Genomic DNA, 19828 nt, shown 5'->3' on the forward strand with positions numbered 1-19828 from the left:
CTCGATACTATACTACACAAAACGGGCAATGTCTACCATGTTGTTGTGTCAATCATGTCAATGAATATCATTTCATCTAGCACTCAACATCCCTTGGCATGCATAAAGATGAATTGAGATAATGTTGTTATTTTTTTAAGGTTGTCTTCATACAAGATAATATCAAAATTGTATCATTTTAGATAGAAAATATTGTTTTCTTTTTATTCTTCATCCTATTCCTCCTTGTTGTCATGTGATTGGTCATAGGTTCGAATCACCGAAACAGTCTCTTGTATTATAGGATAAGGTTGTGTACAATAGACTCTTTCCCAAGACCCCACAAAGGTAGGAGCTTCGTACACCAAGTTGTCCTTTATCCCATTCCTCCTTCCACCTCCAATTCGCCACCGGCGCCATATATAGAAAAGTTGGCACAATATTGTTTCGATAAAAGACTAAAACACTACCATAGGTCAAGATTTTGTACTTTGGGGTGGTTTAAACAATTAAGAAAGTATGTCTATATTTTTTTGGAGGACGAACAATATGATTTCAAGAACTCAATTATTGAAAAGATTGCAAATATTGGCATTTCTATTTTAAAATTATTCAATTTCCCATTAGTTGTCATCCTCATAATTATGTGCATGATTTCTTGACTTTGCTAAAATAAAAATTATGAAAACAACTATCATAATGAATGAATCAAATGTTTTACATACTATATTTTTTAATGGTTTTGAGGACATCAAAGAGCTTTGTACCAAATGGCACACATGCTAGGTAACTTTTCAGCATTGGATATAAAAGAAAACTAACAGGTTATTGGTGAACACTGACCATAAAATTTGGTTGTGGATGCAAAGGTAATCCCAATTTTTGGAACAAGAGACCCATGTTTTGCCTTTTGTCAAAATGATGCCTTCATGTGTGAAGATCTCTGACTTAAAATGTCTTGAGGATCCCACTCCATGCCAACGTGGGACTTACTGGCATTAGAATAAATTATCCACTTTGGAAGTGGCATTCCCTCTTTTTACCATGGGACTAAAGATAATGGCCCTTTAAGCTAGCTTGGTTGGACTTTATAAATAATAGCACCTATGTCTCTGATACAAAGTTCAAGTTATGGTTTAGAGTACTGGGCCTATATAAATAATAGCACCTATGTCTCTGATTGCAAGCTTCCATCAAGTACGGGGGGGAAGAAACAGTGTAACAACAGAAGTTTTTGTTTTGCCTATGGATTACTCCAACCTTTTTTAGGGTTTTTATTATGTGATGAATTTATTTGTTGCATATGCTATTATTCCTCAGCTAACAAGGATTATTTCCATGTCAACCACAACTGTTCAGTACAATGCATATTTCTCAGTTTCTATTAGTAATATCAATAGGTTTAGGGCACCAAGAGAGCAGAATAAATACAGATCGCAGTTCATCATTTTGAAGAACCAAGTTTCACATACAAAGCCCAGTTCCTAAATTTTTTACACAAAGGTGTTAACGTGGCAATTATAAGCAACTAAACAATGCAAACAGTTCAGTTGTTGAGAATATACTCTGTGAAAACAACAATTATAAAAATCATTCTAAAAATTATCTGCTATATGGTCCCTTCCCTATCGCATGGCTAAGTTTACACAATCTTACCTATTTAGCAGAAACTTCCATAGGTGTTTGTCAATAACAAAACAATGGTTCCATTAACATGCTGTTAATGGAAAAATAAAACATTATACTGCAACTTTATATAGACTATTTGAGTAACAAGAATCATATCAATTATAAAGGTTTTTGTACGAGAACATGATGAAAAATAAAAATTGTTAACACACCTAAGCTCTTGTGCTTTCATCTTAACTTCTTCAGGAGTCAGAGCTGGTTTGTTTGCTTCAGTCTTTTCTTCCTTACGAACCTGAAAGTGCAAGGCAAATAAGACCAAAATTTGAAAGACATGCTCACCACAGTAACATCATAGGTAGAAAAATTGGCTAATCAAGATTCAGATCTGCCAAATTGGAATGAGGTTGGCAGAATCTGATCCATTTTTTCTGAGATCTCAGTTAAAAGAGGCGCAGCAAGACATGTACAGAAATGGGCACAAGCATGAAAAGCCCACTGAAATTAACAGAAGTTGATAAAGAAACAATAGAAATCAGCAGAAATCAAAGGTGTCCAGGTAATGCCATCTTTCACAGGTGGGATCCTCTGGTCCACAATTTGCGGACCAGAGGATGGTCCACTACTTGTGATTGATGGACTATGATGGCCCCCATCTATTTAAGTGATGGGGTCCATTGAAATGGACCAATCCACAAAGTGGACCATCCTCTGTCCGCAATTTGCGGACCAGAGGATCCGTGATCCATCTTTCAATGGTGAGGAAGGAATTCCAACAATGAGATATTCTCTATAGTGCATGCCTGCATGCAGAGCAATGGATGGGGTACTCAGGCATGCAGCTAAAAATTTAAGCAAATAACTTAATATAATCATAACTCAAGAGTATAATACTAGATAAAATCATATTATGATCACTCCTGTTAGCAATCCTTATTATTAATTGTTGCTAAGATAATTTGACTACTAGTAATAGTACTTAATGTTGCGTTGAATGTTAGACCTGTTTTGTTATACGGAGTTATATTGGGCTATGAAGCGAACACACGAGCAAAAGATGAGAATCGTAGAGATGAGGATATTAAAATGAAAGTGCGGATGGAGAGAATAAAAAATGAGAATATTAAAGAGAAAATCGGGATTGTACCTATTGAAGAAAACACCAAGAGATGTGTTTAAGATGGTATAGATGTGTACTCAAGCATCCAATAAATATTCCAATTATGCGATGTGAGACTATAACAAATACATATATTAATAAAAGAGGGAAACTAAAGAAGACTCGTTAGAAATGATAACACGAGATAAAGTCAAATGGCATAGGAGGGTTCATATAGTCAACCCCACTTAGTGGGATAAAAGATTGGTTGTTGTTGCTGTGTAATAGTACTTAATCCTTAAATTGATCTTCTATTAACTGATTATTAATATAGAGTTTAGTTAAAGACAATTAGACATTCTCAAATATCTTAATGTTATAACTATCAGTTATATTATGAATTAACAATTGATTAATAATTTTTTTAAAGAGCATAAATAGAATAATATTTAATATAGTATTTAGTTAAATAATTATAAAAACTTTTATTCTTCACTAATACAATAAATATAACTAGGCTAATGATAACTATTATTAGTTTCTATGATAATAATTATACAAATCTAATGGATCAAATAGATATGATTTTATAAATTCTTGCAATTTCATTTTTATTAACAAAATAATGAACGATCATCAGTTTTATATTAAGGCTTGTTTGGCGATGTGGGATTTAATAACATTGCTGAAATAATTTTTCAATTCATTGCATGAAACAATACATTTTATGATTTATGAATGGCACCAAAAGAATTGAGCAAAAATTTGATGTAAATTTATCACTTATTTTGGTCTTAATATAAAAAAGAAGTAAAATGAGATTTGTTTGGTCAAGTGACTGATACGTCAAATTTTTTAAATTTACAAAATGCAAATAGTATTCTTTTGGTACATTAAATAATCTTGCATTCCTTTTTTTAACATTATTTTACTATTGATCTCATACCGACAAGCTATTCAATTGATACTGAATCACCAATAGGTATCTTTTCATGATACAAATATCTAACAAAGTTTTATTATTCTATGTGATGAAATTGAATAATATCAGAAATGTTAAATACATAAAAGCTATATGTATATCAAGGTTTTTAAAGCGACATGTTAAAGGAGGAAGGAATAGGAGGCAGAAAAACCTCTCTTACCCCGTACTACAAATGGGGCATATTAAGCATGTTGAAATACCAAGATATTCCCCACTTTAAGTGTATTGGCATTTTATATTGGAAGGGGTTCCCTTTTAGGTTTAAATATGTATTCAATTAATGGTCGTTGGTGTTTAGAGGAAAAAGTGTCTAACATCAGTTCAGTAGGATCGGTCAGATTGAAATGGATAAAAAAAATCAAAATCAAAATCAAATAAAAAAAAATATGATAAAAAAATTTGTTTAACACATGCAATAACAAAGGCAATCAAAAAAACCTATTTATTATTAATCAAATCGTGATGACAATACCAAAAAAAAAAAAGGATAACCCGGTGCACGAAGCTCCCGCCAAGCGGGGTCCCGAGGAAGGATTCATTGTACGCAGCCTTACCTGCTTTTGCAAGTGGCTATTTCCAGGATTCGAACCCATGATCTTTTGGTCACATAATAATAACTTTTACCGTTGCGCCAAAGCTCCCCTTCGATGGCAATACCAATACACTAAAAACATAGTAAATATATAATAATATTAATCTGATAATAGCATCAAATTAATTAAAAGCTATTATTAATATGGCTATACGCTAATAATCTTATATTTATTATCAGATTGACAGGTTTCATTAATTTGGTATATACATTAGTATATATGATGGTAACAGATTAATATATGTGTGACATTAGTTTCACATATATAGTACATTATATAATAAGCATATTAGTATTGCATTACTAATAAATACTAAAGAAAATTATTTGATAAATAAATGATAAAAAAAAATGATACTAGAGGATAGAATCCGCTTCCAGCTCAGCAAGTCCAGCCTACATGGCATAGATCGAGCTCAGATACTCGTAGATATATTGGAGGCACGACCTGCAACCCTCAAGATCTAATAACACTATAAAAGCATAGGGGCCCTGGTACGAAGCCCTAGCTTTACTTTTCTCCTACTTCTTGGAGGGGATAATGATTTAGGCATCGGAGCGGCCTCGCTGAGGCGACTCCGACGTGTGTTAGTCAATGCAGGTCCTACCATTAGAGAAAGCTTCGTCAGGTCCAGCAAGCGGCAAATTTTTCCAACCGCGACATTAGCACCATCTGTGGGAACATGAGCAAAAGACGTTGAGATGGAAGATAGAAAGGAAGAAGCAGAGTGAAATCCTCCTCTGCATATCTCCTCAAGCTTGTTGTGCCTCCTTAATGCTGCCATCCCACACAAAAAGTAGATCCTCCTCTTTCTCTAGGCGCTATAAATCTCCTAAGCCGACCAGGGTTATCATTTTCTTTGACTCCATCGCCAGCCTCCCCTTCCCTCGCCTCTCCAGCATTGTCCTTGAGATTGACCTCTACACCGACAACTTCACCATCCCCCTCATGTAGTCTCCTCAATCTCTCCAAACCCAAATGGAAATGGGATACAAAGACGCCTCCATTCCCCACCTCGCCTTCTATAACCTTATTCATCATCCATACACTGCTTCCTCTACATCCATGGCGGCTGCTATCTTTGCGTCATATTCCAACTTCTCATTGAGGAACCCTAGCGTTCATTCCACAGCCAACTGCCTCGACACCAAACGCAAAATTAAAAGGAGGACGAAGCACAATACCAAGGGGTCGAACAAGCCTTAGTGGTCCTCGTGATGGAGGACCAATTGTCTACTCGCATGCTCAAGCAGCTCAGTGCCACAACTAGGTGCACTTACATAAACGACCTCACTAGCCGCAAGTCCAACCACCTCAATGTCGTTGATCTCTCCTCCCACCAAGGCTTCAGCTCCAAAAAAGCCTCAAACATTGGCTCCGACCACAATCTCTCTTTCCCTGTCATTCGCGAGCAGATCTTTGGCTCTAAAGATACCTCCGCGGTCACTCTCCCTCGTTGGAATTTTGCGACCGTGACTCCACCCAACAATCACGACTTTGCCCCCATTCGTGCTCCGTTCCCTACGTTTAAACATATGCTCAGAGAAACTCAATGATTTTTCACATGCATAAGAGTCACTGCTAATGGTTCTTAGTTTATTTAATAGGGTTTCCTTGTTTCACCAACTATTTCCTCTAGGCATTTGAGTTCCTCTTACTGCTAGAGGTTGGATTTTTCGGTGGGGAATTTGAACAATTTACGACCCTCTTGTCGTAATTTTTATATTCGGGAGAAACATCTGATCACTGAGCTACAGTCAGAGGAGAAATGGAATTCCAAAGCCTGAATCGCAAGAGGAAGGGGTTTCTTGATGTGGATTCTGCCCGTGGTTTGACCCAAAACTTAGACTTACAATGAATTATCATCAAAATGCTGCAAGTTTGAGATTGCTTTCATCCCGACTGATGGCGGACGAGGGTTAAGAATCTTTTGTTGATTGCTTCTATGAGATGTCATGGCTTGCTATTTCCTTTGAAAAAAAGGTAAATCCGCTACCTTAGCGGCCCCCCTAGTGTCGGCCCCATGGATATAGAGGGAGGTTCATGCAGGTACACAGGCCATAGGCGCATAGCGGGGTAAACCCCAGGTCGTCAGTTCCTGAGAATCAACCCCTGGCCATTACGCCAGAAATATCATGTGCACACCGTCTGCGCTACGCCCTGGGGACTTGCTATTTCCTTTGAAGACTGTCCATGATAGCCTTTGTTTAATGTTGGTGGAATACCACATCTAGTGGTCTTGGGTGATGAGGAGAAAACTTTACTATTGAGGTTGTTTACAGCTGAAAGGATATGAAAATTGAAGGAAACTTGCTGCAAAACAGAATTAAGTTATTTGAGGCTTGCTTGTTGCCTCTTCTCATGATTATGTCACCTCAGAGCATAATCATAAAGTACTTGTCTCCAATCTTGAACGAAGGATTGTTGATCAATCCGCAAATTTTGAGTTAGAAACAATTTCTACACTGGTTATAGTTGGCCCGAATGGGAAGACAAGACACTCCAATGTAGCACGGCTTATAGAAGAACAAAAGGCTAAGCATCTCCACTCTCCACTGATTAAAAAAATGCAGAAAAGAGAAGGCAAAGATGGAGTTTCAAACTCTGGTATCATTTATTGTTAACAAGGAGCAAGATTATGTCATTAGAAATGATGGTGTTATGGTTCCACTTTTTAAACTTGTTGATCAAGGAGAAGGAAACCATGAGTTCATTTGTGCCAAGTAACCAGGATGAGAGCGCATGACTTCTATAGGGGAATACCATGGCTAAGATGAACGGAAGTTTTTGAGTCATACATGTAAGATCTATGGCATCCCATCACTAGTAGCCATTAGCCCAATAGGTGTTGATCTCTTCCAATGTCGCTCCCTAACATTTAAGGTCTATTCAACTCAAGCTATCGAGTTATGTGGGTGTTCCTTATTATCCTCACCCGGCTTCGCTTGTTTTCTAAGCCGAGGGATCGAGGTGGTCTTCCATATTATCCTCTTCTAAGTTTCACTGGTCTTCTTTATTATTCTCTCCCTGACTTCTCTGGCCTTCCGAGACATGGGATTGAGACGGTCTTCTATATTATTCTCTCCCCAATTTCGTTGGTCTTCGAATATGAGGGATCGATGTGTTCTTCTGTATTATCCTCTCCCCCCTCCCTCTTCCCTGAGGGCTCAAGGTGGTCTTCTCTATTGTCCCCTCCCCCCAAGGGATCAAGGTGGTCTTATCTAATACGCTCTTTCCAACTTCACTTAATTCTAGGGATCAAGCCCGGTGTTCTTATATTGCTCTACCCAACCTCGCAAGTCTTCCAAGTTGTGGATCGAGCTCAATTTTCTTATACATTCTATGGGAACATCCCCAACCGAGAACATTCCCGCTTTGGTTGTGCATTATGGGAACATCCCGACCGGGAACATCCCCACTTCTCTTGCAGACCATCGGAACATCCACGTTTAGGAACATCCTCGATAAGCACGTGCATCTCTGCTTTGCATACTATGTACTTGGGAACATCTCCACTTGGGAACATCCTTAGTAAGCACACGCATCCCCTCCGCACACATACTGGAGCATCCTGAGATATATTAGGAGCACGATCCACACACAACCCACAACCCTCAAAATCCAATAACCAGTTAAGGTTTAAACCTTAGGTTGGTAGTAGTGTAAGCATAAGGGTCATGGTACGAAGCCCTAGCTTGACTTTTCTCCTTCTACATTATTCTACTGTTCTATTCATGGAGGGGATGATGACTTAGGTAAGTCTTGACGAGACGACTCCCGGCAAACCCTCTAATGCGTGTTAATCTATGCTATCCAACCATGAGAGAAAGATTCGTCCAACAAGCGGTAGATTTTCCCAGCCGCAACATAAATGTTATTATTATTTTTATATTAATCACGTAATAATTTAATAATTCAATTATTATTTAATTATTATTTGACTATTAATAATGGAATCAAATATCAATTGATAACAATACCATACAATAAGTGGTGTTATGATTTTATTATAGTTATCAACAAAAACTTTTTTGTTATCATTTATATTTATAATAAATAAATCTAACTGATATGACCATATAATTATTGTTGAATACAACAACAACAACCAAGTCTTTTCCCACTAGGATATAATTATTATTGAATAATAAAATTAATTATATAATTATCCATAGATTAAAATACCATTCTGTGCCGCCCGGCACAGACGGCTTTTACCATTCCAACAGTGAAGCAAAACCGACACCTGAAGCGCGATGATTTCGCATGATGCACATGCATGTTTTGAGCGCCAGAAGGTGATTCATCCCAGAGGCGCCGTCAGAGGCGATCTGTGACAGGCAATGCCGCCAGAGGAGTCGCACATGTTTTAGGGTTCCTGTTCACCGAATAAAATAAAATTTAATTTAATTAATTAAAATAATTCCCAAGTTGAGTGTGATACCTAAAAAGGCTTTCATAAATCCTAATTAAATTATCCTAATAAAATATATATATAAATATTTTTAAAAAATTAAAAATGATAATAAATTTTATTAATTAATAATCTAAATTTTTTTTACTACTCTAAATTTTATTTAAAAATTAAAAAATTCTAAAAAAAAAATTAAAAATTCAAATAAATCAAATTTATATTTTGATAATTTTTTTTTTTACTGTTTTAATGTTTAATTGATATTGTATTTTTTTTTACTATTTTAAATATATATTATTTAAATCAATAATCAATTAAATAAATAAATAGTTAATTTATATAATTATTATATATAAAATAGTATTTTTGTATTAATTTATATAATTATGATTATTTAATCTAGAGAACCAATATTTCCATCTGATTCACACTACTTGTTTTGGTATTAGTAAGGTAACATATTATGATATATCAATTTTAATTTGAATTATTGATATATCAATTTTCTTTAAAAAACTATATTTAATTATTTTTTAACAAAATTAAGTTGTTCAATAATAGAAAACTTATATAAAATCAATATACAACTTATTTTTAAATTATACATCATAATCATATTTATCTAATAATTACTATATATAAATAAAAAAATACTAAAACTGTATCGGTACAGCACGATACGATACCGATCATGGGTCGAGATTTTAAACCTCGTGACTATCAACGAATTGATGTTTTAGTTAGCATTGCATTAATCAAATAATAATAATAATAATATGACTAATTAAATTATACAGTTACCATGTTGAATATTTTTTGTCACCACCCACATATCCTTCTCATATTTGGGTCATGGTGTCAAACATCAAGTACTAAATCTTTCGATCAGTGAGAAACCATCGACTCTAAAACGCTTTAATCTCTTGTCTTTTCGCCACTCCCTTCTCTTCTAAAGTCAACTTCTCTCACAAAATCTAGCGACTAGGGCAAGAAGTGGAACAAAGAGAAGATTTCTTAATATATAAATATGCAGAATATCTCTCATCCTTCAAGGTTCATATTCTTTCTCCGATACATCAAAATGAAAGCAGCAAGAAATCAACCTATTTCTGCAGAATCTGTCAATTTCTTGTAAAAAAAAAGGGCAGCCCGGTGCACGAAACTCCCGCCATGCGGGGTCCCGGGAAAGGATCCATTGTACGCAGCCTTACCCTACTTTTTGCAAGAGGCTATTTCCAGGATTCAAACCTATGACATTTTGGTCACATGACAATAACTTTACCGTTGCGCCAAGGCTCCCTTTGTAGAATTAAACAATTTATTGCAGAACTGACTTGATTCAATGATTGCTAAGGTCTTTGCAATTTCCACTGCTATTTTCAAATTTTTCACCACTCTCAAAAACATGTCTGAGCAAAACACTCAAAATCAGATCAAGCCTTGCTAAAATTGCGATCCAATTCGACCCATCTATATCAAAATCAGCCAAGTTTGACAATTATGGTATGTACCATCTATTGTATTCATTTTGTTGTCATTGTTGTTGATGATGCTAGGTGGCCAAACAAGATGATGTTATCTTCTTCCTTCTCTTCCGTCTCTTCCTCCATCTTCTTCTAGCACAAATCAGTGTGCTTGTTCAGTGTAGACCAATAACTTGTATCAGCATAGTCCGACACAAGTATAATTTGTCTCAAGGTAGGGTCAGAAAAGATTTTGGCACCAAAACTGGTTAAACATATATATGGCATAGGGAACTGAAATATAAGTTTAAAAACTATTTAAAGCTGTAGAAATTTAGGCACCACTACCATAGGTAGTTTATATCACACAATCAGGAAGCTTAGATATTAAAAATTTCACTTATTATTTCATACTCCAGTTAAGCAAGTGGACTCTTTGAACATAAGAAAGAAAGCATAAAGGACACAAACTATACTTTGACTACACTTGGGATTTCTAGCAAACAATATTGACTCTTTTGGCTAAACCTTCAAGGCTTCAACTTCTCAAACTTTGACTTGCCAACATAGATTGGACTTTACATTATTTCCCAAATAGGTTAATCATCAGCCAAAAAATCGCAAATTAAAAGTTAGGCTTTGGATCTCCATCACTTCAACCCTTGTTTAAAGCCATTGCAATTTTGATGCATGTGTCTGTCAAAGTATAATTAGAAGGAACAAAATTCAAACATGAAGTAGGATCATAATTTGTGGCTTATCCAACCAACTTTTATTTTTTATAATCCCTTCTAATCAACTTTTTTGCCACATACCCCATCCAGGTGGCAACATGGTGGCAAAAGGTAATTCACTCGCCCCCAACACCTCCGCCAGCCCATCCCCAGGCCAACACGGAAAAGGTAAATCACGGGTAGCTACTAGTTTTGGGCAGTTGAATAGCACATGGGGGCACATACCCCATTAAGGCTAAGCAAGATAGTGGTCTAAACAGTATCACGCAATCATAGAGATCAACATCATTGATTGAAGTAGGAAGAGGTGCCTACATTTTCTTAGTTTCATAGCTGAATCAAGATCATACCTTGATAGAACCATCAGTTAAATTGAATATATCCAACCAATCCCCTGTTTTTCTTGGTTTTAACCTCACCAACTGTTGGGGGCATATTCATTGATACCTAAAAAACTTTACATTTTTCCATTATGCATTGAAACAAGAAATGATCATTTGAATTTTATAACACGAGAGACTAGCAGTATTATCTAGAAACTGGTCGCTCATAGATGGGATAGTCATCATGCATAGGGGTGTAATCGAGCCAAGCCGAACTCTTGAATATTTGAGTTTGGCTTGTTTATAATCAAGCCGAGCTCGAACTTTATTTAACGAATATATTCATAGCTCACGTGCTTATTCGAGATTTTATCGAGCCTAAACGAGCTTAATAAATATAAATTATAAATTTAAATATTCATTAAAAACTAAATTATATATTTAGATAAAATTATAATATTTTTATTAAAATTTATAATTTTATTCTAATAAATAAATTTAATATATTTGTCTATATGTTTCATAAGTAAAGTGTAAAATCTATAAATTCAATATCAAAACTATTATTTTTTTATTTAAAAGTTGATTCATGAGCTTAACGAACGTGTTCACGAGCTAACGAGCCGAATATTGTGAAGCTCGAGCTTGGTTTGTTTATTTTAACGAGCCTCATTAAACGAGCTCAAACGAGCTTTTATCGAATCGAGCTTCGAATAGCTCACGAGCGGCTTGATTCATTTACACCCCTAATCATGCAAGTCTCTGTAGGTATTGGAACTTTATATACAACTATCAAAGCCATACACTAATCCTTTTTAGAGTAATATTAATACCTTTGGGTACAAATGGGCTTGTAATGGGTAGCAAGGAGATTCTCAATTATGATGTATTACAACTACTAAGCTAGTGGACTGATCATTTAGTCAAGAAATAGAATGTATGTCCACTGCTGTGAACCAGAGTGAATGGAGTAGACAGTTGCAACTTTCGTGAGGAACTTGTGTCATGGACATCCATTCTGCGTGAATACTGTCTGATGCACTTCATTGTGTATTGCCACAAGGAAGGAAATCATTAGTTATTATAAGATACTTTACACTCACTCCTAAGCAATATTCACCTTTCAAATGAAACATTCAACCAAAATCCCTGCTGATTGCTGCCTGAAGAGCCAATTAATCGTTCCTTGAACTAAAGGTGTTTTAGGCTCTCATCATATCTGCTAGGATGAGAGGAATTATGCAAGAAAGAATCTGCCACTGTGAAAAACCTAAAACATAGATGAAACTATGAGTTTGGATTGTAGAACCAGCAATAGATACGACTTTGAATTTGGGTTGTAGGGCCAACGACGAAAACAACCAACTTTCCCATTCACTGACATGCACAAAAGGTTTTCAATGTGAAAATCATTTATTAAGAATGAGCAAGTAAATGTTGCATAATTCAGATTAATAATTATAAGATGACATGGCAGTCTCTTCTAAGTTTTTACTAACCTAGAGTAATCAAAAAACAATAGGAGAGTATGTTCTAATTTTTAGTTTCTGCATAGAAATTCTAAAAAAACATGTACTAGTCAATCAATCTGAATAAAAAAAAATACCATAGTGGCATCTACACATGCAAAAAATAGCATACCAAAGGCATCTGATCAATATCTGAATCATCTTCGTGTCCCGCTACCCAGTTTATTGCAGCTTCAATACTGCTATTACCTAGAACAGAAGATCTTGAAGTGTTTATAATCTCAGGGAAACAAGAAAAGCTAAATTATATGATATTTGAGTACAGAATCTTGTTTCTTAGGTATAAAGAAAATATACACAATGTCCCAATTCCTAATGCCTTGACCAAAATACTAATTTTCTGGTTCTAATTTTCCTGTAGAATCATGTTGTTGGCCAGAAATACAATGTCTCAGACATTTGAAGTACAGAATCATGTTCATTTTTCTTGAAGAAAATACTAACAGTTAGTGCATGCACCAACACAAGCAGAGTCCACAGTATAATAATCTTGATCAAAAATGAGCGGCCTCATCCCCTTTGACTTCTAGCTATGATTGCATGGTGCTACAAATTAGCATATAAGCGAAAATAGTCTAGGACAATGGTGAGAGTTATGTCATGTCTGATATAGTAGGATCATCAAATATAAAAGATAAAGAAACATGAGGCAGAAGCAAAAGGTACAAATTTTAAGTCCCAAATAAACTCAAAAAGTGAAAAGAATTTAACTTTAATAGCATAAGAAAATAATTTTCTATATAGTTAGAATTCAAGAAACAACCATATGAATAAATCATGCGCAAAGCAACATATTTTTCACTACAATACAAGAATAAATACCACATACTCTTAAACCAAAATTAGGAAGTTTATAGTTTAATTAGCTAATAAAACCAAACCAGAAAAGTGAAGTGCTCTGGTTGCACGAGCAGTTGGAAATCCCATTGATTCAAGTTGCTCGAGCAGATTTTTATCAACTTCTGGAACAATCATATCTGAAATAGAACAATATCAAAAGAAAATATTCAGTTAGAAAGGAATAATACAATATAAAGATGGAAAAATTTGTGTAGACTACTCAATGCAACTGGATAGTAGCATTAGAAACATAAAATGCTTGCCCAAGTTAATTATCAAGCAACTAGCTGTCCAACCTCATGAAGTCTTCAAGCAATCTAATATGACATCAAAGTCTGCTATTCAAATCATATACAATAATATGACATAAGATTTTGGTAGTGCCTCACTCTAAGCCCATTATATCATATTTGTTGCACACGACAAATTTCATTTTTTCTAAATGGAAGCGTCATCATAACATTTGTAGCAAGGGAACATACTTTGAACAATTGTAACTTGTTCAATATCCGCATGTGAAACCCAATTATAGACAAAATATTTTATTTTCGAAGAGTTATATCTTCACTTATCATAAGAAATGGTTGAAGAAGATAGGAAGATGGACAAGATCCTTCCAGGAAGAGGTAGGTTTGGTTTATTCAGGTAGATAACTAGCAAGGAGATGAGCAGTGGGAGGGAAAGCAACATAACTAAACAATAGATAGACCTACGTATACTCATCAAATTGGTGGACATTTACCCAACTAAACCATATATAAACCATTCTGACACCCTGTCTAAGCTGTCCCTTTTCGCATTAAAACAATTTGACTTCTTTAAGAAACGTTAGCTTTAAGAGAAGTAAATCTTTAAGTGGGGTTGTTCCTCAAACTGCTGTCGAACTCTCCCAACTATCCCTCTTTACAACTGTCTTATTCTTCCAGATCTTGTAGTGGTTCTCAACTATCAAATCCCAGATACTGCTGCAACACAAGAGAATCAACGGAGCCTGACCTAAATCAGCATTGGAACCAGAATAAGTTCTAAATTCCAGCGAGGAATATCATTTACTTGATTTGTTGCTTGCATCTGAAACCAGAATTCCGCAGAATCCAACCTTCAGAGAAAGAAACAACACGTGAAAACACGAATCAAGCAATAATCACCTTCAGTCTGGACACTTTCCTCACCGGCACTCTCCACCGATTCAGCAGCAGCTTTGTGGGAGGCCTCCAATTCGATTGGCTTCGCTGCCTCCAAAGTTCTGTCATCAAAATCTGCATGTCCCGTGCGCTTGGTGTGCAGATCGGACTCCTTCGCACCCCCAGATGACCGCAAATTAACAGACTTCAGCGGCTGTGCAAAGAAAAGCAAAAAAGTACGGGGGAAATGGGCGAGGAATCCGTACGGTTCTGGAGCGGCAGGGTTTGCTACAGGTAGTGCAGACGAGATTGAGGACGGCTTCTGTAGATTCAGAGAAGTTGGAGTGTTGGGTGAGCTCCGCGTGTTCCTGCGCCTCCTGCACGCTCTTGAGGAGGGCGCCGCAATCGCCGCAGCGAAGAGAGAGCCCCGCCATCGACTAGAGGATCGAAACGAGACGGGGATCCTTTGGCTCGGCCCCTCGAGCAAGAAATAGATACCTAACTTGTAAATTTCTCAAAAATATTTATCATTACTAGATTTTGAATATTTGAATTTTTAATTATTTTTATGAATTTTTTAAAAAAATAATATGCTTAAGAAAAAATAAATAATAGAATAAACATATAAAATGATGTGTCCATAAAAAGTAAAATGATATATCATGAATTTATGTATCTATTCTTAGCATTTCCTTGAGATTTTTACTTTTACATATTATTGCTCTTTTAAAAATATAGGTGTATTAAATTTAAATTTTTATAAACTCCATATAAATTTAGTGGTATCCAAATTAGATTTTTATAGAGTTTTAAAAATTCATATGGTATTGAAACTTGACTTTTTAAAACCTATGAAACTCTTTTGGTATCTAAGCTTTTATTGATTTTTATGAATTCTTTTAAAATTCTTTGAGTATAAACTTTTAAACTCTGGTAAACTTTAAAAAATAACCGAAAATGTCATATATTCATCCTTCAGATTTCTATGGACTTTTAATCGAACATGTCTCTCTTTTTTCGACCGTCATCGTCTCTCTTTTCCCGTCCTCTGAGGTTATGCCTCTTCCTTGCTTTTAGATCGACCTCCTCTGTCATGGAATCCAAGCTTCATCTGTTAATCAAGCGCTCTCTTTCCGTTTCCTTGGCTCTTCTTCGACCTCTCTCTTGCAAACAAGTGAACATCTATTGGGATTACACCGTTTAGTTTTATTGTTTTTGTTCGTCCGAAAGAAATCGTAGTGTTTTGTATTTTTTTAAATCAACTGCTAGAAGCATCCACTCTTGTCTGAGCATCAGCTATCTTGATTATTGTGTAATCACCAATTTATATGTGTGTATTTTGTTTATAAGCGTATTTTGTTTGTATGTGTGATGGTAAAAAATAATTTTTTTTCTTCTATTTTTCTTTTTAGTCAATTGGATGATTCTTTGTGTGCAATATGGGATACCCAATTTTTCTTCACATCCTATAGTGTTATTTCGTCATTTGTATTTATTTATGTCGTCAAAAAAATATTAAAATATGTGACATAAAAAAGAAAGGACAAAAATGATCTCTTTTTTTGCCAGATATATTTTTTATAATTTTAAAATTTTAAAAAAAAACACACATGAGAATAATCTTTTTCTTCTTGATAGTCATATTTGACGGGAGGGCTAGATTAAAACTTATAAGATATTATTAATTTATAAAATTCATTAATTTTCATGAAAAGGTTTACAAATGGTTGTAAAAGTGTTTATAGAATTTTTTTCACAACTCTATATAATTCTATAAAAATCAATAAAAATATATCTAACTCTCCTGAGAAAAATAATCCACTCCCTAAATCACTTTTATGCAGCATACTCTACTTAGAAAGGTTTATTGGGAAAGTACAATTCACCTTCCTTTTATTTGTATTTTTTTATAATTCAGATATATGAAGTGGGGGGTGGCTGTCTTTCACGCTTTAGACTATATCTCTATAGATCGTAAGCATCTGTATGAATCATCTCATCAAAACTATATTATATATATTAGCGCTCATTATTTTGTATATTATTGTCATTCATTCATCTTTATTTTTATTTTTCATTAAATAAATTAAATTTTAATTTTATTTATCTAATTTAAATAATTATTATTTAAAATAAATAATAATAATATTTTTAATATATTTTTATGTAATTTTTTTCTTATTTTATGAGTGTCTTTTATTTAAAATTAAAATATTATTATAAATTTGAATACAATAAACAAATCACACTTGCATAAATTTGAATTTAAGAGAGATTGGTGGTTGAATGATTGAAATAAGTTGAGTATATGATGAATATTTATAGATAAAAATTTTAAAAATATATATTAAAATAGTCGTTAAAAACTAATCGTTAAAAATTAATCATTTTATTCAATTTTTAATTTTAAAATTTTTATTTTTTTAATTAAAAAAAATACACTCTCATGGAGTGGGGCCAGCCTTGACTGACCCACCCCACACTATCTTCATTCAAGAACTTGAACACATTTAAGATAAGGGATATTATAACACTCATTCACATTGATTTTAACACCAAGGAGAGGTTTTACACCCCACTGATATATCTAATGTAGATGCTCTTAATTAGATTAAATTGTCTAAGCCTTGTCTTATCAAACTCGGATAAGATTGTAAGTATAGTAAGGAATATGCATCTTGCAACTAGTAGTAATACATGAATTTTCATGAAAGATGACACAATGAAATATGCAAGCTGGTTAATGTTTATTCTATGCCTAAGTGCATAGCTAGGTCCAAGTATTAATAGACATAATGCATATAATGAGGACTATATAAGATAGATATAGTTTTCAACTGTAAACTAATAGAATTGAAGTTGATGACCGTTGGATCTAGTTCAACACCAAAAAGAAAGTGAGTATAACTGTGATCAAGAGTAATATAGGAGTAAACATTAGGAAATGGTATGGTAGTCAAAAGAAAATAGTAAAATGTAAAAGTCGGAAGATTTAGCTCAAGTCAGTCCCTGAGTAAATCAAATGTAGGGATGAACAAAAAATTGATTAAATCGAAACCAATCAAACTAACTGAATTTTAAAATTCAATTTAATCTATTCAAAAATTTAATTTTTTTTCTTAAAAAATTGATTCAGTTTGATTTTGATTTTTAAATTTTTTATTCAGTTAAATTGAATAGATCAAATTAATTAAATTTTTGGACCAAATTAAATTTTTAGACCCTATTATTTTAAGACCAAAATGAATTTTATTTTAAAAAAATCAGTTAATTCAATTTTCGACCGGATTAATCAATATTTTATCAATTTAGTTTATTCATTTTTTTAAAAAAATAATTAGTTCAGTCTATTCGAAAAAAAAAAATCAGTTCGACAGTTAATTCAATTATGTTCGATTATAATTGAATACTCTCTCCTAATAAAGTGTAAACATAAATTAAAGGTTTCCAACCTAGAAGAATAGGTAAGGTCATCTATCTTAATCAAGTTATTACAAACCTCGCCACATAAGTCAAGATTTATCGTATGAATGCGGTAAAGGAAACTAGAGAAGCCATATCATTGACATGTGAAAAGCTTCCTATGTAGGTATCTAGTTGGCATGGACACCAACTAAGATCAGCTCCCGGGGCTATGGTGCAATAGTATGATATCCAAGTTGTCACTCAAGCACCCGCAGTTCAAGTTCGGGTTCTTGGACTGCGAGCGCTTCCTGATTTATCCTGGTGGTCGGTGGAAAATTTCCGTGAGATTAAGTTGGTCATCCCAAACTCAACGTTACCTAGCATGATTAATCATTTTTTTTAGTTGGCATGGGCATGAATACATGTTATGCATGCCTAATCCTAAATTCCTCTAAAAGAAATATGCAAGCTGGTTAATGTTTATTCTATGCCTAAGTGCATAGCTAGGTCCAAGTATTAATAGGCATAATGCATATAATCAACTCTATATAAGATAGGTATAGTTTTCAACTGTAAACTAATAAAATTGAAGTTGATGACTGTCGGATCTAGTTCAACACCAAAAAGAAAGTGAGTATAACTGTCATCAAGAGTAATATAGGAGTAAACATTAGGAAATGGTATGGTAGTCAAAAGAAAGTAGTAAAATGTAAAAGTTGGAAGACTTAGCTCAAGTCAGTCCCTGAGTAAATCAAATATAGGGATGAAAAAAAAATTGATTAAATCGAAACCAAACAAACTAATTGAATTTTAAAATTCAGTTTAATCTATTAAAAAATTCAATTTTTTTCTTAAAAAATTAGTTAATTCAGTTTGATTTTGATTTTTAAATTTTTTATTCAGTTAAATTGAATAAATCAAATTAATTAAATTTTTGGACCAAATTAAATTTTTAGACCCTATTATTTTAAGACCAAAATGAATTTTATTTAAAAAAAAAAAATAGTTAATTTAGTTTTTTACCAGATTAATCAATATTTTATCAGTTTAATTTATTCAATTATTTTAAAAAATGATTAGTTCAGTCTATTCGAAAAGAAAAAAAAATCAGTTCGATTCAATTCAGTTAATTCAATTATGTTCGATTATAATTGAATACTCTCTCCTAATCAAGTGTAAACATAAATTAAAGGTTTCCAACCTAGAAGAATAGGTAAGGTCATCTATCTTAATCAAGTTATTACAAACCTCGCCACATAAGTCAAGATTTATCGTATGAATGCGGTAAAGGAAACTAGAGAAGCCATATCATTGACATGTGAAAAGCTTCCTATGTAGGTATCTAGTTGGCATGGACACCAACTAAGATCAGCTCCCGGGGCTATGGTGCAATAGTATGATATCCAAGTTGTCACTCAAGCACCCGCAGTTCGAGTTCGGGTTCTTAGACTGCGAGCGCTTCCTGATTTATCCTGGTGGTTCGTGGAAAATTTCCGTGAGATTAAGTTGGTCACCCCAAACTCAACGTTACCTAGCATGATTAATCATTTTTTTTAGTTGGCATGGGCATGAATACATGTTATGCATGCCTAATCCTAAATTCCTCTAAAAGAAATATGCAAGCTGGTTAATGTTTATTCTATGCCTAAGTGCATAGCTAGGTCCAAGTATTAATAGGCATAATGCATATAATCAACTCTATATAAGATAGGTA

General features: G+C 34.1%; 1 protein-coding gene across 2 annotated transcripts in view; it reads right to left on the reverse strand.

Moving 5' to 3' along the window:
• Window positions 1–15210, reverse strand: part of LOC122055994 (UBX domain-containing protein 1-B-like) — a 38665-nt gene extending 23455 nt beyond the window's left edge. The window contains exons 1-5 of one of the 2 annotated variants that reach the window (XM_042617716.1): window positions 14976–15210; window positions 14734–14881; window positions 13627–13722; window positions 12858–12934; window positions 1821–1900 (exon numbers count right to left, since the gene is read on the reverse strand). In XM_042617716.1, the coding sequence (XP_042473650.1) occupies window positions 1821–1900; window positions 12858–12934; window positions 13627–13722; window positions 14734–14881; window positions 14976–15143 (569 nt within the window). In that variant the 5' untranslated portion in view covers window positions 15144–15210. The other variant, XM_042617717.1, reaches the window with a different exon arrangement.
• Window positions 15211–19828: the final 4618 nt, after the last annotated feature.

Source organism: Zingiber officinale, chromosome 3B, assembly GCF_018446385.1.
Source record: "Zingiber officinale cultivar Zhangliang chromosome 3B, Zo_v1.1, whole genome shotgun sequence".
In the NCBI taxonomy this organism is placed as follows: domain Eukaryota; kingdom Viridiplantae; phylum Streptophyta; class Magnoliopsida; order Zingiberales; family Zingiberaceae; genus Zingiber; species Zingiber officinale.